This window comes from Diorhabda sublineata, chromosome 3 (assembly GCF_026230105.1).
Source record: "Diorhabda sublineata isolate icDioSubl1.1 chromosome 3, icDioSubl1.1, whole genome shotgun sequence".
NCBI classification, from domain to species: domain Eukaryota; kingdom Metazoa; phylum Arthropoda; class Insecta; order Coleoptera; family Chrysomelidae; genus Diorhabda; species Diorhabda sublineata.
Genome location: NC_079476.1, coordinates 35,847,253 through 35,872,178, shown reverse-complemented (window position 1 = coordinate 35,872,178; position 24,926 = coordinate 35,847,253). Strand labels below are relative to the sequence as shown.

General features: G+C 33.1%; 1 protein-coding gene across 1 annotated transcript in view; it reads left to right on the top strand.

The window, feature by feature from the left end:
• Positions 1-7,011: 7,011 nt before the first annotated feature.
• Positions 7,012-24,926, top strand: part of LOC130441814 (synaptotagmin-12) — a 40,083-nt gene continuing 22,168 nt past the window's right edge. Inside the window, exons 1-3 of the mRNA XM_056775613.1 lie at positions 7,012-7,240; positions 15,444-15,626; positions 18,097-18,338. Of these exons, the coding sequence (XP_056631591.1) occupies positions 15,444-15,626; positions 18,097-18,338 (425 nt within the window). The 5' untranslated portion in view covers positions 7,012-7,240. The remainder of the gene's footprint in view (positions 7,241-15,443; positions 15,627-18,096; positions 18,339-24,926) is intronic.

Sequence of the window (24,926 nt, the reverse complement as noted above, 5' to 3'; positions counted from 1 at the left end):
CTAAAGAATGTCATATTTTAATTTATTTAAAGAAATTTATGATTTAAATAAATCTCACCAAGCCACTCCACTGCTTATCGCAGACTGTCTAGCAGGAATATTTCAAAGAAATTGTGTACATACGCATTCCGACAGCTTCGGTCAATAGAAATGCATTTATGTTTACGAATCGATATTTTCATTGATAAACAGTGGAGTCCACGTAAACTGACGGTTTGTTAGATGTTTACCGAATTTTGTGTGTGACTAGACCGTTTTTATACAAAATTTTATGATCTACAACTTTTGTCTAACCTATTTTCACGTTAATACTTTTTACTGATTTTTTGCAGAAGTAGGATCGATGAGGATTTTTGGCATTTAATTTATAATGATGTATTCAGCGACTCAGCCAATTTTCAGCTCTATGTGAATTGTGGCTAAGTCAAATGTCTGGACTATGACTATACATTTGAAACCAAATAACCAGCCCTCAAGAATCTATCGTATAAACGAAGTTCGTTGTGTTTGGAACCCTAACATTTCAAAATGGTAATGTGACGTCTTGACAAATGCAACGTTCAATAACTAGCAGCTCGTATTCCATATCATAACTATATCCGCGGAAAGGATCATAAACCAACCATTTTAAAGACAGTTCTCGCATATTACTTGAGGGCAAGTTAATTTTTTATTTTAAATTTAGAGTCTCATATGGGTCTACCATCGCATACATCAAATTGCAAAAATAACGCGAGTAAATAATTTTATCCCGGTAGTACATCAGCGATTCTAGTTATGGTTGTTAATTCGTTAAAATTATTATATATTATAAGGATAAGGATATTTGTTATAAGGATATTTCCATATCCTTATAAGACTTTATAAGACTCAATCAGTGGTAGATACTAGCAATACTGAAGTGACCTCGTATCATTTAATCATACCATTACTTATTTCTACTAATATATTTCTCGATAACTTCCGTCCATTTGACTGATATTACTTCAAAATACTATCTGTACATTGTACAGCAATTTGATAATATTTGGCACTTTAACTTTATTGATTAGTAGATGATGAATGATAGGATTGTATGAGTCGTCCCAATGATCTGTTTCCAATATTTTTCCATAATAATTGATCTATATAGAAAAGACTATTTACCATATTTATAGAAGCAGACAAAGGCATCAGTGCCGTCTGCATGTCAATAGTAATACTAGACTCGTTGACACATAAAAATTACAGTTTTCTTTGGTAACCTATACAAGTATAAAAAGTATTTTACAGGTACCTTTATCCAGTGAATGCATCAATCAATAAATCCATTCAGGGGCAAGCGTATTTTACTGGTAGAAGCAATATTCAACAAGTTTTGTTATTTGTATTGAATTTTACAGGACCGTATTACATCCTTACTAATATTATAAATGTAAAACCGTGGATGTTTGTTACGCTTTCACGCAAAAGCTACTTAATGAATCATCATGAAACTTTGTATACATATTCTGGGAGAATATGTATACAATAGAGAGAAAATATAAAAATTTGTCAACAAATATCCACATTTTGCTACTTCAGCGCCATCTAGCATACAGTGATGAAGCTCAAACCCCAAAATTCAATTGATTATAGTTTCAGCTGTTTGGAATTTTTGAGGTTAGGTACCATTGTTATTTTCAACGGTCACTGAAAGCGTAAATCTACATTATCTAAAAATTAAGCACGGGCCCGTGAAATCAAGAATCTTCGTTTTATACAGAGCTGATAAAACAACAAGCAAAGCAACAGTGATTTGAGAGCTGCTGAAACACCTCTTCAGACCCAACGTCGTTTAGAAAGACATGCTGAGCAGTGGGTAGCGATAGAAACGCCAGAACCGAAATTTACACATATTTGCACCCAAAGAAAAAACTTATAATATAGTATATATATATATATATATATATATATATATATATATATATATATATATATATATATATATAAACTTTTTAATTGTTAGAATTCCAAACTATTTATTTTTGTTGCAGGAAAATATATTTCAACATTTGTTATACATATAATTTTTAAAAATCTATAATACACCCGGACTGTCCAAAAAGACATTTTCATGTATTCCAATGCTTTATTATCGCCTTGATATAATGCTCATTTCGAGCCAATATAAGCATGCTTAAACTTAATCCAATTTTCCATACACTTGTCGTGAGTCTCGGCTGGGAAGGCCTTTCGTAACTCAAGCGAATGACTTTTTATGGCTTTCCCGAAGAGGATTATAGGGTTTTGATAAGAAGAAAAAGTCACAGGGAGCCTAATATGGCGAACAAATTCGTGATTAACCACAACACTGTAGTCGAAGATTTTCGAATTACTTTGATGTGGTTTTTTCGGTTTCAGTTTTCAGTCATTCGCTAGAATGTTGAGCAATTGCAACATTTCCATAAACCTTCGTCTGGTCATCAGTAATGATGCTTTTGATAAACGTAGATTCATCAACTACGTTGTTAATCATCTCTTTGGCGATCTTCACTCGAAGTTGTTTTTGCAAAATATTCACGATTTCAGGTACGAGTCTAAGATGTACTCGCTACATACCCAAAATAATGACCAACATATGTTGTGTAGATTCATAAGAAATGTTCAGAGCCTCTGCTATCCGTAGTCGTAAACGTAAAATTTTAAGCTGAATCGCTGTTCAACCTTTTCCATAGTATACATCGCTAGAAATATTTATCGCATCATGAAAAGATGATTCATAAATACACACTAATTGTGATAATGGCGTTTTAACTTCACACAAAGATCAAAAAGGTTGTACCAATTTAATAAAAAAAAATGTTACATACTCATGCACATGAAACCATGTATATTATAATTTGGTTATTATTAGATCTCAAATAAATGAAACAGAAGTTTGAGAAAGTGATATTTTCATAGATCCTCTCACAAAGGATCAGCTGGAAAGGCCATGCTTTGTTTTTTTATTGTTTTTTTATCTTCCTTGATGTAGTATTGTGCAAGCACACAAAGGCGTCGCCAAGGGGGGGCAGTTGCCTTAGAGATCAAATGTAGCTTGCCGAAAAGCGACCAAAGTATTGAAATATTCATACTAACAGTGTAAAAATATGTAGGTAGGTATGGTGTGTGTGTGTGTGTGTGTGTGTGTGTGTGTGTGTGTGTGTGTGTGTGTGTGTGTGTGTGTGTGTTCCGTAGTTCCGTAAGGACTTCCGTGACAAACGAATTGATAGCGTTCCAGGCAGCTTCTGATGACAGCATTTCTTCTACTATTGTCTCTGGCTGGATTCTCTTCTTTAGGATCGTCTCCAGCTCATCTCGTTGTGGATAGAATCGTGGGCAGTCAAAGAAAACGTGCTCTGCGTCTTCATTGATTCCTGGGCAAGACGGGCACTCCGGTGAAGCTTGAAGCGGTGAAGATATGTCCGAAAACATCCATGTTCTGACAACATTTGCGTCAAATAATAGTTGACCTCGCCATAACTCCGATTCAGCCAAACGTCGGTATGAGCCGGTATGTCCATCTTCCTTTTGTTGCGGCATCCCACTGGGATTGCCATCGTGTGATGCTGTTCTGCCGTTCTTCAGCTCTGAGTTCCTCGGCACTTAGTGTAGTTGACCTCTTTCGTTGGTAAAGGTTCCAGCGAAGGTAGGTATGGTGTGTGTATGCGCGCGCGCGCGCGCGTGTGTGTGTGTGTGTGTGTGTGTGTGTGTGTGTGTGTGTGTGTGTGTGTGTGTGCATTGTATTTCTTCCTACAACAGCCGTTCACCAGGATTCACGTTATTTTATATAATTTGTGTCCAATCTGTGGAGGAAGCTGCTGTTGTAGAGAAAGTCGGACTGGAGGAGGACATAACCTCCCGTATTACGGGGAAACAACGTCATAGAAGCAACCATCCAGTGGAAAGCCCTTTAGAATACTAGAAGAGGTCTTTAGTAATAACATACTCGGATTCAATTATTACCAACCTTGAAGTACGTTTTGCTGAAGAAAACACGCCATCATTCGCGTTATTCAAGTTACGCCCGGCGCAGATGACAACTGAAAATCTGAAACAAACTTGTGAATCTATTGCCCAGATTTATGATTTACCGAACATAAAGAGTGAAATCGAACTTTGGTAGCAATTGTAGCACGATAGGCTTAATCTAACAAATCTAACATTTATTGATGTCCAAAAAGAAGCAAATTCCTTCTTGGCCATGATGAATGTACACAGAACTATAATAAATAGAAACCTAAATAATTTTAATGATAAAGTGGATGAAAGTTTTGCAAAAAATCCCCGTAGGTTATGTTTTAATTGAATATTATTTCTGTTAAAATAAATAATTATTAGTGTGTTTAAAAGTTTGATTTAGTTACTGTGCTGTCGAGGGCTTGTGAAATTTTATACATTGATATTGATATCAGAGCCGTTCTTATTACAATCGACATCGAGACAAAGACTTCCAAAGTTTAACGCTTCGTGCTCTCGACTGTACCAAGCGTTCATATTTTTTATCCTCCATATTATTGTCCCATGGCCCCCCCTTAGTCATAAGCTAGCGACGCTAGCGATACAGTGAACAGTCTTATCTATTTATCGCACGAATTTTTTGCTAGATGAGGAACTATTATAGGATTCGTTCCCGTTATAAACATGTAATCTTCAAATTGAGAGACAGGACTAATTGAATGTTACAGGATATAAATATCAAATTTTTAGAATTATAGAAGTGGTAGACTCTATTCCCAACTCAAAGTTGTCTCGCCGAAATCGCAAGAAAAATTTTAAAAATACTCAAATATAGATATATAATCCTTCCAATCCCAACAAACACTTTACTTCGCGAAAATACGTGCTTCACTACTTTTTGTGGAACTTTTGCGATCTATTATTGTTGAATGTGATTCCGATTAATTTAATTCTAGCACAATAATAAATTCACAAATAATAACACGATTTACTAAATTTTTCGATATCACTTACACACAATAATTCAACTTCTTTTGCAATGAAATCGTACGTAAATGGTTCAAAATTGTTTCATGGTCAACGTTTAGATCCGTATCGACACCGTGGGAAGACATATATTTAACTATCTACCATTACAAAAAGCAAAAAGCTACGATTTCAGATTAAGGATAAAAATAACTAGGAGGAAAAGGACAACGTTAGTCTATTATTAATTGATTTCTCGTTTTATAAGTATGAGGATTATCACCCTTTAGTTTGCCAATAAAAGGTGCTGGTATGATATGAGGCATCTGTTGAAATGTCTTTGTTAAATGTCACCGTCATGCTGAATATACTTTCCATGTTTCCCAATATGAAATTTTCACAGCTATGCTTTAAGGCCTCATTAATTATATAGAATAGAACATCGGCCACCTCCGCTTCAATTGCTTGATAATATGTGCATTCAGGTTGGAGCCTCAGACTTGCTGATACTGTAGAAGGCGTTAGCGCGATTTCACTAATTGAATTGAACTATTGGGGGTTTTATAGAAGGTTGTAATTTTCGTTTGATGTCGTTATCGTTGACTATTTTGATATAATTGATTTAATCAAATTTATAGAAAAATAAATCGGGTTATGGTACCAGAAGGAGGGAAGAATCTATATTAGAAACGGTGGAGGTCTTCCACACACACTTCTTCTATCGATAGAAATTAAACATAACAACTTAAGATCGATTCTCGTCTACACAAGACCGACTACAAGACATATATAATAGTTTTTTTAAATTGATAATATTAATCGTAAAACGAGACAACGATATAATTGATGTAACAAGATTAACTGATCTTATTAAAAATTGTATTTGACGTTACATCGTCAACTTGTAAGCTTTTGACATTTTATAATGCCTAAAATGCCGTGAGACGGGAAGATTACAATGCTTGCACTTTAAATAAAATTAATAAAAATTAGGACTACACATCATATTGCATCTGTATAGTGTGATTTTTCAACAGTAGCTTGTAATGTGGTATCTGAAATTCTGAGAAAAAAAGATCTGATTTCTAAACGTTTACAAAGTTAGGATATACTAATTATTTTTAAAAATTACATAAAAAAAGTAATGAGTTTTTTAAAGAGCGTGAACTTATAAAAGGGTTCTGGGTTTCAGCTAGAACTTCAAAAATTCTTGTGTATTGTTTCAGTTTCTAGTACTAGATTCTAGTCTATTATGGTCATTTTTGTTTGTTTATTGCTTTGATGATGGCAATATATTTACCGAAACGTCGATTTTCAAGCTATTTAGGAATATTCTATTTAAGAACTAGTGCTTATCAATAAAACTACAGTGCTATGTCATCCTGCAAAAAATGTGCTTTCCAATAATAAGACATGGCTGAGCTGACGAATTACTATCAATTTTTTAACTTAGTCGCCCAGTATATCGATAATTTTATCAAAAGTTTTGTTGAATATATCAACTTTAACCATTAAATGAAATATAAACAATAAAAAAAGCTGAAAATTCGTTTACCTATTCGTGAAAAGCCGACCTTTGGAATATTAGTCATAACGATTATTTCTGTTGTCAGAAATTTTGATTTGATTCATATGAATATTGTGCTGACGTATTAATCACGTGATGGAAGACCTCCACCGTTTCTATTTTAGATCCAAATAATAGCAGAATATTGGAAATAAGCTTGAAATATACAGAATAAGTTAAGAAGAGAAAATTATGTTGCAGAATAAAGAATTTGTAATTAATGTAAACTTTGCAAAACTGGAAAAAAAATTTAAGGTACAGCAGAGTAATTAAATTAAATTAATGGTGCAGTCCTTACTGCCTGAAAAAGCAATCAAAACTAATAATGATAAGGTCAATGTCACTGTTATCGAACGGAGTACATGAAGTTCTAGATATTGCCTGTACTGTATTCTAAAATATCTGAACGAATAATCTAAAAGCCTTTATTTAACAGTAGACTCTTTCATTCAGGGTTTGTTCGCGCAGAATCCATTATATCTCTAGTAAAACTCCCAAAACTCCAGAAGCATAGCGTCAGTAACTTCCAAACACGCGGCTGAACTACCACAATGTAACTGTGGGTTATACATTAACACAATTTTTGCTTTGCACGCACACCGGAGACAGTAAATAATTATTTTTTCACAAGTTTCTCTTTATTATTGATATATAGAAGTTATTATTGATGCTTTTCAAATGTTTAGTGAAGGAACGTGTAGGATAGCAACAAAATAATCTGGAATTTATCATAAAATGACATAAAAGGTACAAGTTTTGTGTTCAATCATAACATTTATTTTGTTCATTAAAAAACACTGAGGTTCTCGCATATTTGATTTTAATTGTTGCTGGATATGGACGATATCAGATATTAAAATACAATAACAGGGCCTTCAGGAGGTTTTTTATTGTTTTGGGGGATACTTCTTCTAGGAGTTTATTATTTAAAAAATGGAAAATAAATGAATCAGAATATTGATATAACCGTTGGAGAAAGACTTTATTAGGATATATTTGCAAATCATCTTTCCATGGAAATATTACTAAAACAAAAAGGACATTAAAGAGATGATTGAAAACTTTCAAAGTGAAATAAAAAACATATTGTATATTACAATCTTATATATTAAAAAAATTGATGATTTCCATTTCGAGTCCGTTCAGGCGTTCTACCCAACCGATTTGCTTAATTTTTTTTTTCAATGAAAGGTATTGATGCACAGATCACCCATCAACCATCGGATTTCATCTAATTTTCACCATTCTCAAGTTATACTCAAATGCGATTTCCCCCTGTACATTACTTATGGGAGTTTTTCACATACACACGTTCTATCCTCAATATCTTAGGTTCTATTCAAGATAGAGACTTCGTTTTGGTTTAAGAACACTCGCTGAAACATCTTCTTTCTTTTGAGTCTTTGAACACTCAAATCGGTTGAGTTGGAGAGGAGCTAGGCTCGGACATTCAATGTGGAGTTATGGATTTTTTTAGGTTTTTGGCAATTTTTCTACATTCAAAGATCTATATCCCAGGTTCTAATATAGGTATAGAGTTTGTTTTGATTTAAGAACACTAGCTGAAACATCTTCTTTCTTTTGAGTCTTTGAACACTCAAATCGGTTGAGTTGGAGAGGAGCTAGGCTCGGACATTCAATGTGGAGTTATGGATTTTTTTAGGTTTTTGGCAATTTTTCTACATTGAAAGATCTATATCTCAGGTTCTAATATAGCCACAGAGTTGGTTTTGGTTTAAAAACACTCGCTGAAACACCTTCTTTTCTTTCTTTTGAGTTTTTGAACACTCAAATCGGTTGAGTTGGAGAGGAGCTAGGCGCGGACATTCAATGTGGAGTTATGGATTTTTTTAGGTTTTTGGCAATTTTTCTACATTCAAAGATCTATATCCCAGGTTCTAATATAGGTATAGAGTTTGTTTTGATTTAAGAACACTAGCTGAAACATCTTCTTTCTTTTGAGTCTTTGAACACTCAAATCGGTTGAGTTGGAGAGGAGCTAGGCTCGGACATTCAATGTGGAGTTATGGATTTTTTTAGGTTTTTGGCAATTTTTCTACATTGAAAGATCTATATCTCAGGTTCTAATATAGCCACAGAGTTGGTTTTGGTTTAAAAACACTCGCTGAAACACCTTCTTTTCTTTCTTTTGAGTTTTTGAACACTCAAATCGGTTGAGTTGGAGAGGAGCTAGGCGCGGACATTCAATGTGGAGTTATGGATTTTTTTAGGTTTTTGGCAATTTTTCTACATTCAAAGATCTATATCCCAGGTTCTAATATAGGTATAGAGTTTGTTTTGATTTAACAACACTAGCTGAAACATCTTCTTCCTTTTGAGTCTTTGAACACTCAAATCGGTTGAGTTGGAGAGGAGCTAGGCTCGGACATTCAATGTGGAGTTATGGATTTTTTTAGGTTTTTGACAATTTTTCTACATTGAAAGATCTATATATCAGGTTCTAATATAGCCACAGAGTTGGTTTTGGTTTAAAAACACTCGCTGAAACACCTTCTTTTCTTTCTTTTGAGTTTTTGAACACTCAAATCGGTTGAGTTGGAGAGGAGCTAGGCGCGGACATTCAATGTGGAGTTATGGATTTTTTTAGGTTTTTGGCAATTTTTCTACATTCAAAGATCTATATCCCAGGTTCTAATATAGGTATAGAGTTTGTTTTGATTTAAGAACACTAGCTGAAACATCTTCTTTCTTTTGAGTCTTTGAACACTCAAATCGGTTGAGTTGGAGAGGAGCTAGGCTCGGACATTCAATGTGGAGTTATGGATTTTTTTAGGTTTTTGGCAATTTTTCTACATTGAAAGATCTATATCTCAGGTTCTAATATAGCCACAGAGTTGGTTTTGATCTAAGAACACTCGCTGAAACACCTTCTTTCTTTTGAGTTTTTGAACACTCAAATCGGTTGAGTTGGAGAGGAGCTAGGCGCGGACATTCAATGTGGAGTTATGGATTTTTTTAGGTTTTTGGCAATTTTTCTACATTCAAAGATCTATATCTCAGCTTCTAATATAGCTACAGATTTCGTTCTTTTCTATTATAATGATTTCTGATACTTATTTAATGTTAATTAAAATGAAACAAAATTTTTATTTTAAACTTAACTAATGAGTCAAAATAAGTTTGTTATCTAGATACACATAAATTCAATGTTCTAGATCAATGGGTCAGTAAATAACGCAATTGTTTTATGATTAAACTGGACCAAGGGGTAGTTTCCCTAAACCTTAAACGTCATCTTTTGAGCTTATTTCTACTATAGGGATCCAATCATAACCGGAAGAGCATTGAGTGGAGCTCCTCTTCCGCGAAATGTTAGATAGTACAACTCATTACCAGTTCATGATGATATCTTCGTAGTTGTTTTCTTCTCATGATTTTTTGCTAGCACTTAAATGAAAAGACGAAAATAAAAAATATGAGATCTTGTGCCCAATGACTATCTAGTAACAATTGAATCAACTGTTATTCAGCAGTAGGTTATCTTCGAGCTGTATTTAAGAATTTTAACGGAAGATTTGGGAATAAAAAGAGTTTCTGGCGCTCTGACTGACATTCAGAAAGGAGTTGAAACATGTCTTAATATCTCATATTAGTCACAGCATGAAGCTGATCCATATTTTATGACAAAGGTCGTGATGCTAAGATTATAATCCAGAATAAGAGCAACGGTCAAGTCAATGGAAAGTGCCATCCTCGCCTAGTTAATAATAAGTCAAATCATGTTTTTTGGCTAAAAATGGTTTGTTCCCAGGCACCTTACTCGTCTAACCTACCACGTGTGACTTTTCCTTATTTCCATTCATTAAAAGAGGTACAAATAAATTTCTACTTGACAAAATAGAAAAATTTATAGCAAAATTTGTTAAGAACTCTCATAATGATTCAATTTACTCCATGAAATAAGACTTGACGTGAATATTCCCTAATATTATTAGCAAATTTGTTATTGCGACTCTAGTTTGATTTGTAATTAATTCTAATTATACTGCATACAGCTGACTAGTGTATTTTAAGCACTTTTGTAACCGATTGCCAAAAGAGTACTGAAATTGCCAATTCTTCTAATTTATCCTAAGGCACTCTATATTACAAGTTTTCTCTTTTTCGAAAATTAGTTGATTCAAAATACTTAATATAAATAATAGTCTATAAAGTAACAAACAGTGTAATTGACTCGGCGCTTATTGAATCAAAAGTCTTTTAGCAGACAGATTTCTTTATACTTCGTTGAACTCAAACAAAGCCCATTATTCCTGTGAATAGATTTTACATTAATGAGGCTAAACAAATTTTCCATTTTCTTTTAATCGAAATGATACAATTCAATACTGACTTTCCTACAGTTTAAATCATGATAAAACAAAGAAATATATTTTTAATGTCCGTGAAACGGGCTTAGAAAATGTATTTTATGATATTAATATATAAATATTATTCCGGCCATATTGCATACATGGCTGGTACTACAAAGCGCAAATCTGCTGCAATTTTCACAAAATTTTGGCAGCATATGCGGCCGATTTTATCAATAACTCTTCGAATATTGATTTCCAGGTGTTCATTTGTCTCTGGTGTATCGACGTGACTTTACAAAATCCTCAAAAAATAAACCAATGGAGTTAAATCACATGATCTTGTTGGTCGATTAACCGGAGAATCATAAAATTATTCCTTGATCAAACGTTTCATTGAGGGAATCAATTGTTTGTAGCACGCGCAGTGTTGCATGTGGCTCCGTCCTGTTATGACCACATGCCAGAAAGATTGATGCCAGCTGATTGAGGTGCGAAAAAATGTCTAATAATGTTCCTATACTATTCACTATTGACAGTAATATTCTGATCATCACCGTTTTTGAAAACATATCGACAAATGACTCCGCTACCCTATAAAGTGCACCAAAAATCATTTCCTGTGGATATAATAGTATTTCTACAACAATACATCTTGTGTACTATCATCCTACCTCCAAATGCGACAATTTATTTATTTACTTACAATTTCAACTAAAAATGAGGTTCGAACTGCACTGATGAAAGATTATGAACAATATTTAATGGACGAAGTGCACGATAAATTTGATGAACAAAACCAATATTTCTACAACTTACAGGCGTCGTTATGGTGTAAGTACAAATAAAGTTGTGAACCTCTAAAACAAAGCACCTATTATGAATTACGAAGGGATTGCGTTTGCCAATACACAGAAACATAATAACTAATGAATAGAGTGTTGACGTGCAGCAACAAACCAGAGTAGATCTGCTGAATGCTGCCGAACGCTAGACCTAGCAGATAATGCGGCTTGCAGGTTTGGTTGCACAGAGAACGAAGCCTCTACCACATTCTCTCGAAGTTTGAAACACTTAAGAGCTGCAGAGCACTACACCTGGGAGCGAATGAAATAGAAGAAGAAGTTCTCTGGCAATTAAAGCCATCCCACATTCTAGACTTTTTAAAAGGAGTGAGATTAATGGATCAGCTGGGTTCTCCAGTATCGAATCAATAAAGGGAACACAATAGATCCTTTGGATCGTAGTGTATTCGAGGCCCAAAGAATCCATACATACAAACATCCATAGTGAAACTAGGTTTAAATAAAAAAACCATTGAGTAAAATTCGATACTCTGGAAAACATCCTGTATAAGCTTGTTGTTCTGATAACTCCTTTATAAGTTATATAGGAGACTGCAGTTTACATAAAAGTCGGTGATAAAATATTTATTGCTCCTTCACGGAATTTTACGGAATAAATCGTCTTCCTTTCAGTAAATCTGGATGTGGTAGTTTACTGCACTATTTTATTGAAAATATATTTTACGTTACAATAAATACACACATTTTCGAAGTTTTAGTACTTATTTTATAGAAAATTATATTTTTGAATCATGGGAATCGATTTTATACTGATAATACTCAGAGTCAGTAAAATTACTCTCTGTAAGGTTCAGTAAAAGAGGAACTGATTTCATGTACCTTAAATGAGATCAAATTTGCTACATCAGTAATTCATATTATTGCTATTTTCATATTTCATTCTATAGATAAGTAAAAAGGTCTTTTTTCTTGAATATTTAATAATATTTGACACTGATTTTAATTCGTTTACGTCATTTATCGTGATTTTACTAAGTTTTTCGCAACGGCAGCAGCCAGAAAAACCAAAAAGCAGGAGCATCCAAAATATATCAATTTATATTTTCCAATATCAAACAGCTCTTGTACTAGCCTTGTATCCTAGTTGAGAGTTGTTTTTTTACTTTATAATAAATATATTTATTTGCCAAAATTTTTGTGTTCTCTTCGTTGGACCAGGTACTTTTGGGACCATCCTATTTGGAACCTATTAATGTAAACATCATACGTAATAAACGAAATTAGGTAGAATGAAATTTTATTTTAATTATTGTAAAATATATAAAAATAATAAATAAAGAATTTCTTGGATTTTCTTCGATTTAAGATCATAAAAAAAACGAGCAGAGTACGCAAATCTTTTTTGATGGGGGTAAAAATAATTTTTCCTATTTTTCTGTCAAGAAAAAATATCATATTTTAATAAGAAGCAAAGATTCTTTTGTTACTCATCAATATAACTTCTACTATTAATAAAACAACAAAATATTATTTTTTTACGAGATTTTGGAATTACTAAGTACATTTACGATATTTTGAAACTCGTTCACTGGTAAATATTAAAATATTTTCTGATATTCTAGTACTTTCTAATTTCGCATCTTATTTATCTGATATCTTATTCCAAATCTGCTCACACTTCGTTCTCTGCAAAGAGAAAATCTTTCCTCCAATAATATTTATAGCTTCTCTTATTATTGAGTATGAGATTTGATAAAAAATAATCTAAATATAGTACACAGTAATTTCGAACCTACAAATCCGCTTGATCTCGAATTTCAATCTCCCATTCCTAATCAATTCAATTTTTTTTAGCAACAATCCGAATTATTTCTTGTTTCTTTCAACATCTCGATATTGTATGCTCAACTTAATTCAAAAGGTATTTGGTTGTTTTGCTACGATCTTCAACGTTTTTAGCACTGAACTCCACTCATTTGTTACCAAAGAGCTCCCAGACGGATGACCCCACTCAGTACAGACCTATCACGTGCCTACTCACTTTATATAAGACACTTACAGCTTACAGCTCACTAACAGAATTTATTAGGCACGTCGAAGAAAATAACATCTTAGCAGAGGAACAGAAAGGTTGCAGAAGATCAGATCAAAGGTGCAAAGAACAACTTATCATGGACTCTGTGATACACAGCACAAGCACAGAGAGATCACCGGAATATACAAACTGCTATTGTTGATTATAAGAAAGCGTTTGATAGTGTACCTTATTCCTGGCTTGTGAAAGTCTTGCGGGTTTATGAAGTTCACTTAACTATTGTAAGCTTCCTTTTAACAACGATGAAGAAATGGCGAACGAACCTACATCATGACATAGGTCCAAATTCCGTCAGTACTGACGAAATACCCATTCGTAGGGGAATATACCAGGGCGACTCCCTGAGTCCGTTGTGGTTTTGCCTTGCAATGAATCCCCTATCTACCATGCTCAATGATACAAAGTACGGATTCAACATTGAAGCGAACAGAGACACCAACTGTTCCATCTCTCATCTTCTTTATATGGACGATATCAAACTATAAGCAGCAAATAAACATCAAATCAATCATCTTCTCTATATAACACATTGATTCTCCACCGATATACATATGGAGTTTGGACTGTCTAAGTGCAAGACTCATACATATCGACAAAGGCATTATCATGAACGGAGATTTGCAAATTCCCAACTTTGGACTTCCCAACGAAGATATCGTACAGGCGATGGCAAACGGAGAAACCTACAAATACCTAGGATCTCAACAGGCTAAGTTGCTGGACGACAAGCAGGCAAAAGCTAGAATCCAACCAATACACCAGAAGAGTGAAACTCGAATTAAATGCAGGCAACTTAGTCCAGGCAATCAACACCTATGCCACACCTGTTTTAACATACTCTTTAGAATCCTGAAGTGGACGAAAACAGATCTAGAGTGTTTCAGAGGTTAACATGAACAATTATGACGAAGAACAACAACTATCACCCGAAGTTATCGAGAAGCTGGAACAGTGGTCACGAAATCATCATCATCATTATCATCACTACCTCAACCAGCTGCATGTTGACAAAGAAGTTTCACACAAATGTCTTACTAGCGCAAATCTATTTCCAGAGACCGAAGGCTTCATGATGGCTATCCAAAACTTATTAACACGAATAACTAAAATGTTATTAAGGATTCAAAAACTCAATCTGATAAATGCAGAAAATGCTAACAAACATCAGAGACCATTCAACATGTGTGATTTTACTGATGACTCCAAAAGAACTGAACATCGTTTTGAAATCTTTCATAATTGGTAAATGATTTTCATAGAAATTCGCAAATATTTAATTGTTTTGAAAGATTTAGAAATGATTTCTATTATTTTTAAGGAATCGAGAAGAGAAAATTGTCTTAATGGATTAGAAACGCTTTTTGTAAAATTGATTCTCGGATTTTAAGAAAGCGAAACTTAAATCTCGAATTGTTGACATTAGTCCCATTAGATATTTTACCACTTTCCTTTTACTGGAAAGAATAGAAGGATTAGAAGTCTATGTTATTGTATGGTCTAAGACAGACTTTTTTTCCTCGTAAACAACTTATTACTAGTTTAAGTTGATACTTTTAAGCCATATTAACAAATCGTCAAAAAATCAGATCTAAATTCAAAAATACTTCTGTTTAGAGCTTTCCGTGGACACCTAGAGGTGCACGTGGTACACTTTGGCAATCAATGGTCTAATATTTGAATAGAAAGCTCCCACTAAAACATTTATCAAAATTTTGAATAATTTTTTTTAATTTCAGATGGGCAATGTACAATTGGCTGTAGTTATTCTCTGCGTCATCGCTATCTTATTAATAGCTTTTTTCGTTTTTTTCCATTCGCTTGATTTCATAGGATGGATACAGGCATGGATACAATCTAACAAAGAGGAGAAGGCATCATTAACGAGATTAAAGGGTCATTACAACGCTAATGGATATTTAGTAAGTCGTTAAGCGTTTATTCGTAAGAAATTTTCAATCACTCAATTTATAAGTAAAGAAAAGTGTGAATTTTATATGAAACTTGATGAAAAAACGCGGGTCTTTAATGGAGGCCATTACAAACTTAACATTATATAAATTATTCCTTTTTCACAAGTATGTCAAGAATAACTCGTTAAAATTATACACGTCACTAAGGACCAATGTACATTCATTTTTTATAATCTTTCTTTATTACTAAGAAAATTTTGCTGAAGAAATTGTTGACAGTACAAGCAATAACTGCTTCAGTTATATACCAGTTAGAGCAATAATTTTTTAAAAAATATCATCATTCATTGAACCAATTTACGTACTTAATGGGAAAAATGAACTATTCAAATCTCGTGCAATAGAATTTTCTTAATACTCCTTAAGAGTAAGGGAACGTGAAACACACGTGCAGTTAGTCAAATTAATGAGAGTAAAAGAGCAAATTTAAGATCACCCTCGACTTGGTATTCGAGCGTCAAATGTAATCACGTTGCGAATTAGACTAGAATCCCATCTGAAATTGATTCAACGTACCTATTTGAAACTGTTTACACGTTCAAGCATATATTTTCCTATAGCTGTACTTTTATAGTTAATACCATATGGGTTTATTTTCAGCTGCCTAAAACCTACTTTCCAGCACTTAGCTCTATCTATAAAATGTTTTCTTTGGGGTTCTGAACTTCTTCATATGCGAATATTTGGACGTCGGCAATAATTGTATTTTATACTCCGTTGCTTCGTCTGATTCAACAGTTTTTATATCAAATTCTTTAATTCACATTTTTCACATTCCGTTACCGAAATGCATGTGTGTTAGAATATAAACCTTCCTAAATAAAACATTCACATACTGTGATAGTCAAGCGGCCTTCAAAACACTGAAAGCTTTGAGTGCACGTCCAGGCTAGCGTGGAAGGGTAAAAAAACTTTAAAATCACTAGCTTACAGAAACAAATAATTCCAATGTGGCTACCAGGCCACCAGGTAATGAGGAAGTAGAAATCCCAAGCAAAAAATTATATATGACATCATGAGAAATCATATCAACTACAACTACAAATTAGAATCTTACTGGGAACACACTACAAACATGAGAGAGTAAAAAAATTCATAAGTATAACTATAACAGTCTAAGGAACTTCTAAGGATGTCCAGAAACGATATTAAATTAGTGGTCAGTCATTTGCCGTCTCAAATAACACTACCTGACGATAGGTATGGCAAAGGACGACAACAGAGCATCAACTCTTCGAATGTCTTGCCAATTTTAACTAAAACCTTAGATACCTCGAAATAGTAGACTAACATCTTGGAAAATGAGACAAAACAAACCTAGAATTGTTTGGTATAAATGTACGTGTTTTGAAAACAGATGCAGAGTCGTGCAAAAAATATCTTTTCAGGTATAAGTATAGCTGGAAAGCCGATACAATATTGAATCTACTACACTTTTTATTATCGTTCTGGTTGCAAATTTGTCATTTTTTTAGTGTGTTTCTTTCTGGGCTATCAAAACTATGTATCGAATGTGATTAACCATATTTGATCCAATCATTTGGCTTAGAATATGAATTGTTGATTTTCTGGACATGAATTAATATGGTGATAGATGTGTAATCAAATTTTTTTTCTTTTTATTAAATGTGGTTCATATATTGGCTATCCAGGAATTTTCTGTTCCTCCAAACTAATTCTATTGAGCGATGTAATGTATTCAGTACTTTATTTCCATTTTTTATTTATTCATTCTATTTTTGAGCATACTTTCCTTTTTACTCTACCATCACCTATTTATCTGTATGAAGTTGATTACCTCCAAGATATTTTCTTAAGATTGGGAATAGCAAATAATCGGAGGGGCCCATATCGTGTGTATATGACGGATTGTGGGGAAGGAACAAAACTTGTTTCATCAACAAATTCATTCTTTTTTCTTAAGCCCGAAATCGATACTTTCGGGAGAAAATTCGCATAACTTTTCCTCGATTTCTCCATAAGTGTTAAGTAGAAAATAATGTTCAATCAACTCGCTCTTCTTTTCACTCCACATCCACTAAGAAAAGTGTTTTCTTTACATCGGCGTTAAAACTAACTTTTGGAACGTCACCCTTCCATTAAACTGCCCTCGTATCTGTTCTTATATACAAAGAAAACAATACTTTTTACTAACAGCTGCTTATACTTTTATTATTTTTATTATTACTGAAATTTAGTTGATCATATAGAGTTCATGAATACTTGTTTTTTTGGATTCCGTTTATCACTAAATTATGTAAAAAATATATATTCTAATCGAGAAATCTATAGTTATTTTTGTGAAAACCAAAACTTCAAAATTTTTATTGTAATCTGAACAAATTTCGACAAACATATTTTTTCATCGTGAATTTTCATTAGTTCATTTTTAGATCCCAAATCATTATTTTTATTTCAGGTTCACTCGGACTCTGATATCCAACTAAATTGTAGCACGGGCAGTTTCAAGAGATTCGATTCGGTAGACAGGGATTTCAAGATCACTCTCGCCACCACTAGCCTTACGGATGATTGGAACCGTTTTCAAGACGACAGTTCTATTCCTCCTCAACCTTTAAGACCCGCACCAGTGCCTGTCACTATTTCGTCGACTAAAACACCTTCAAAAGTAGATCCTATAATTACTCCCACTAAAACCAGGTAGAATTTAATATCTAATTTTTTTATTAATCGCACGTTTATCTCATGCATGTCTTTTACGAGATATTGAGAAAACAATTATTAAAATTTTTGTTTCAATAACTCTGTAACCAACCACATATTGTGGAGTTTTGGTTGGATGTCCCTGATATAGAATTTGAATCACCTGCAGGGTTTGGATTGGCGTGCTTTTGAAGTACCTAGTACGGCTGAAAATTGTAGAGCAAGGATTTTTAAGCATAAAAGAAACTTAAAATAGGCGCTTAAAATTTTCTGAAAATGAGCTCATAAATATCCAGGAAATTTGAAAAAGAGCAGGGAAAAGTAATTTATAAAAACGAATATCTTTATTAATATAACACAGTTTTACACAAAAAACATAAAAATAAAAGTCATTTCGTCATAAGATAATGTGAATAAAGAAACTACTTTTTCTTAAACAAACCAGAAACTTACTTCTTGCAAAAAAACACTAAATAATAGGAACAAATAAAATTTTAAACATTACAAACTACCCGTCTTTAAATAAACCAATAACTAATTGTTTTTCTAAATTTTCAACAGTAAATCCCATTCTTCTATTACACAGCACATATTTTAAATGAGAAAAACTTCGTTCAACATCCACGCTGGTAATTGGTACATATTTAAATTTAGGAACAATAGTTGCAACTATCACAAAATCTAAAACAAAATTTCCTTTAATAACATTTGCTATTTGGTTTAAAACTCTATACCCTTCATTTTTATTTAGCACTTCAGTCAAATTATCAAAAATTAAATTTCCCGAATCACCACGTACTTTTGAGGTCTTGTTCTTAAATGTTTACAAAATACATCTGCCATCAAAAACTACTTGTGGCATAATAGCTAGAAATTCACGCGCTGGTGATAAGATTAACTAAAGACGATGTATCTGACGTCTGGCTGACGTACTAGTTAGAATAGGTTACAGAGTAACTGCAGAAAATCAATATACATACCCAAAAAGAACCAAGAAAAAACGTCCTACTATCTCTCAATATGATCTGTAGTAGTTGTCAATCTTCTTCGCCCCTCCTTCACCTCTCTTCTTCCAAAGAGTTCAAATACTTATGTATATTTTTTCTTCAAGGAAGTCCTTTTTTCAATTTTGATGCGTCTTAGTCGACATCTTACAGCTAAAAACGACGTTAACGATTTCCTAAATATGAAGATATTCCTACTCGCGATCCTACTCATCTTCACCGATCTGCAGGCCTCTTTCTTCCTCTTTTTTTATGTCTCCACTGTTGATCATAGTTCAGCTGTTGGATGACGTAATTTAGGTAGTGTAGTCCGTAAGCTTCGAATCTGCAGTATCGTCCACGATCTATTGAATCTTCGCAGCGAAAAGACATTAGTCCAAATCCTTCACTTCAATAAAGTATGTTCTCTAATAGGTGCCGTCTTATTTCTAAGTTGTTTTTCTTCTCGAAGTCTCCACTACTGGTCATATTCGAGCTGTTTTTTGTTGGTATTAGATGCCTGGTGTAGTCTGCTTGTATTGTCCGTCAGCTTTCTTAGCTGAATTCTGGAAGTTCAGCCATAAGAATTATGAAATCAAAGCGATTAAATGCAAAATGTTAAATTTTAAAAAGAACAAATACGGAAGTTTATTGAGTGGGTGCGCATCCAAGGAATATGGATTATAATAATGGGCTGAACGTGGATATATCTACATAAATAGCTAGTACGGACAATTAATTTTAGATAAAATTATAAAGAATTCCCTGTAGCAATTTGATGGATATAATTATTTATTCAAAAGTTCCTCTTCACACACACCACATTCAAAAATTCTGTCTAATATAACTGTTTTTTTTTGTAATTGAATATAAATTTATTTGCATGGAAACCTCATGTGAATTAATGGATATTCGAGAGCAAACATTATACAATTTGTGACAAAACTCCAAGTAATTGATGAAACTGTAAGTCGAAATATACTCGTAATACATAAAGTTATTAATTTCTGTAAAATCCTTTTCATTCGTTTTATGAATTAATTATTTTATTTGCGTAGTTTATTATTGCCTTACCCTGTAAATTATCGCTTTTTCGAGGATTCAACATACATATATTGAGAATAAAACCGAATGAAGCTCGACTGGCTTATCAACCCTTCGAATAACTGATCTTTTGCCATTTATCGGCGTGAATAACTGAATATCGAGTAGCTGCTGAAATTATGTTTGACTCTGAACTTCTTATCTTACCATCCTCCACTCACATCTTTTCATTTTAACTCGAAGTTGCTGTGTCGGTGTTTGTACGCTATCAGCACTTCACGTCACTGTCATCATCCATCGTGTTAATGTTGTTATACAGGAAGTTCATAATTTAGAGGAATATAGTGGGATTTATGTGTTTTTCAATTTTAATTCACTATACTTGGAATTTATAGTAAAAATGTTCCAGGTATATCAGATAGATCAGCAAATCTTGATTCAGCTTATAGTGAATCGAATCAAAGTATTCCAATATAGACTGAATAATCACAAGAACAGTGTTGGATGTTTTGTGGGAATCAAAGAACGAAATAAATGAATAGCGGAAAAATAACCTGGAAAACTCTTCAAATTTGATCTAAAACATAAATTCTGTTTCGAACGAGAAAGTTTAAGAGTTTCTTTCCGCTATTTCAGTTTCACTAACATATGCTGTCCACAGAATCATGAAAGTCGGAAAAGGCAATGAATCTTTGATGATGATAATACGATTTGTGTAAGAGAAAAAGGATAGAGGAAAGTGGAGTTGACAGTTTCAATCTGTTAAAAAAAGCAGTCTAAACAAGAAATTCGCCAATAAGATCACTTAAAACTTTTATTATCCTAAGATGGAATATTTTACGAAATAGGAAAAGTGATATGAAAACTGAAAGCTATATTGCTAGCATTATTCAGATGAAGTTTACTGTCTTGCTTATATTTATTGAAAGTAAAATATTAGAGGAACCACCAATATTTGAATGAGTTTCTAAAGACAATTTATCCATTTCTGTTGCACATTCTGGTGTGAAAATGCAGGCGGGTTTGCGATAACTGCTTTCGCCAGTATACTACCGGTCTCTCCAATCTCCATACCAAATGGTTTCATCGAAAGTCTAATGCACAGAAGAAATAATTTTTGAAACAGGTGACTAGAAACCACCGACATAGCCACGGTAGTAGAAACTAGGGATGGTCTCATTTACCTTAAAACAAGACTTGTCATCATCGAGTTGATAACTATCTACTGGTATATGGCAAAAAACCTCATTACGCAAGATGCTTGAATCCAAGATGCAAAGTTGAGGATGAAAGTCTAGTCTACGAATTATCCACCTCGCCAGGATATTCGAGAGAAAATCCCGGGAAGGAATAAAAGGGAAATACTTCGAAATCAAGGAGATAGATATATGTAGGCTGGATTGCTGAGCGCCTGGCTCAATCAGAAACCAGTTCCAATCAACTTATAGAATACAAAGATTTTTTTAAGAAGATTTTCGAGTTTTCAAATGAAATCATTTGTAAAATTTGACAGAACCGTCGTAAAAAACTATTATTCACATTGAGAAAACTTTATAAAGTATAAGTCTTCTTACAAATTTCTCTTCATTGGATCCTTTAACTTTGAGTTTTCAATAGAAAAGTTTATTGAATTGACCAAGTTTCCATTCTTTCTTGAATTAATCTTTGTAATTTGATTTCCAACTTTCTTGCTACGAGTTTTGTGTTTTTATAGCAATCTCGTTAATTATGGTGAATTTTTTTTCAATTTGTGTAGTAAATAAATATATATTATAAAGATCATTTAGGTGTATGACTGTTGGATATCCCCTAGTTAACCTTCCAATTTCTTGCATAGGTCCTCCTAGTGATCATCTTCTTCATTTGAATATCCGTTTTTTTGCGAAGTGTTGAGACCAATTTAAATCTATTTCTGCTACTGTAGCGGCTTTAGTGGGACACTGTCTATCACGAAAATTGATCTTGAACAACGTATTATTAAGAATTTGTTAATAAAAAGTGCCTATGAAGTTCCGAAATGTAGAAAAATCTGTTAATAATGTAGTAACTTCATGGTGTGAGCCATTAAAAATTTATGAATGCATTAGTTAAGGACATGGAACCGCGAGGAAATTTTCTGACCACAAAAATAAATGAGAATATTTATAAAGTTGATATTTAAGTCATTCAATCTGTTGTTAGAGCTACTGAAACGTTTACGAAATTGAAAAAAGTCAACAGCCATCTTCTTCATAATGAAAACCCGTTGAACAATAATCGCTTTTGATTTGCTAGTTTTGACAATTGATCTAGCACCATTCGACTTTTGACTCTTCCATCTAAAATAAAACCTGTTTAATACCATTCCTAGCATTCAACGAACGAGTACATTGAACCTATTCCTAACGATGCCTTTCAGAAATGTTTCAAATCATGTATTTAACGTTATATTGCCAGCTAGTAGTACATTGAAGAAGATCAATTCAATTTTTATGGTATCTATACATCACAATTTTGATAAAATAATTTTGTGATCACTACCGTTTATTATATAGATTTGATTTTGTCAATATTGAGCTGATGTTAACTGATACTTTAAAAATCAAAAATAATCTAGCAAATGTATACGTAGAGATAGTGGTGCAGTTTGTGGTGGAGTTTGGAGAGCTAATAACCAGGAAGTGACTATCAAATATCCATTTTTTTGGAATCGCTAGCTTATATATTTATTTTTTATTTATTCGTTTTTGTAAAAAATAATGATACGAATAACTAATAATGATATAATGGCACATACTTTAAACACGGACAGCTATACTAAAAGGTTTCGTCGTTCGTGTCTACTATTCCTTAACCCACGAATTGTTTTGCTCTCATATATCATTTTTCTTATTTATAATCTGTAGTTGTAATAATGGAATATATTATTAAATATCTGCATAATATAAAATGTGATAATACATAAAGCAGACGCTTAATGGAGAAGAGCAAAACAAGCAGTAATGTCTAGGCTTTCCACGCTCGACTAGGTGTCTGTAAAAATTAACTTTTTAGTTGTACACCTATACTATACTAAATGGTGCTCAATTCGAACAACTGCTTTGTTTGTATACAAAATAATATCACCACTCTGTACATTTTTATTATATCAAAAGTAAGTAGATTACATTAAGCTCTTATTTCTGTATACAGAATTTTGGGGTAGTTTAACTATGTATCATGTTTCGAGCTTTGGTATTCGAAAAGAATTTGCACTATTGAGTTGAGAGAATTCCTCACTGAGTTCCGCTACAAATATTTCAAACTCTATCTTACTATAGAATAGAAACTAAAAGGTAGTCATCTACATATACACATAAGCCGATGTTTATACGTCAATTTTTATCACTAAAACAATTAATTCTTATTAGTACCTTGATACACAAACAATTCCAGGCGAGTGAAGAAGTTATAACGATTACAAAAACTATTGGAGGATATTGCTACTCTGTATACTATACAAATTATTTTGACTTATAATTGAGGATAGACTTATAGTTAAAGTTGATAACACCTTAAACGATAGACAGATTTAGAACCAACAGATGAACGGAAGATTGGATATTTACTTTAAAACGAATAACAGAAAAAAAAACAGATCCAAACAATGTGATTTACGTTGTAGCAGTTGATTTAGATGAAGCATTTAATATTATAAACGGAGACAATATATATGACAGAAGAGTTTGTAACCGATTAATAAACATGGTAAAGAATATTTACACGAAAACAAAGAATGTAGTACGAGTTAACGAAAAGATATGAAGTAGTTTTGTAACTGAGGAGTAAGATGAGAAAGAAGGCTTTTTAAGCCCTCTTTTGTTTTCTATTAATCATGGATGAAACAGCTAAATGAACAAAGAACGAAAGAAAACGCAAAAAAGACTGGAAACAATTTACATACGGCTTGATATAGTGAAGAGGTACAAAGTAAAGTAATAAAACATATTAGAAGAAATAACTGTGCAATTACAAAAACGGTATAAGAAAAGGGATAACAAACTATCTATCTAAGGACAATTGTAAGAAATGGAAATGACCAAGAGGTAGCTAGCAAGTTGAACAAGAAAATATTCACATACGTAGCAATTTACAGAGTATTTTTCAGTGAAAAAGAGATAAAATTACGTACAAAAACAAAACTATATAAATTATTACTACCACCAATGCTGATTTATAGTTGCGAGTACTGGAAGCTAACCAATTGAAGCAGAAAGTAACAGCATGCGGAATGAATAAAGTAACAAACGATAAAATTAAACGTGAATAATGTGGTACAAAAAATCTAGCAACAACAATTGTGCTTATTTAGCTATATAATGAAAGTGGAGGAGGATAGAGCAGTTAAAGTTATATGGAAAACTGAAATAAGCACAAAGAAGAGAAGAGGCACATCCAGAAAGCGGTAATAGCAAAAAAAAGATTGAACTGGACTAAACAAGAAGCAAAGGATAGAACCAATTGGAGAAGAAATATTACCTCTACATCTAAGGTAAAAACTGTTAGAACAAAGCAGATGGTTTTATAATAAATTATCAAA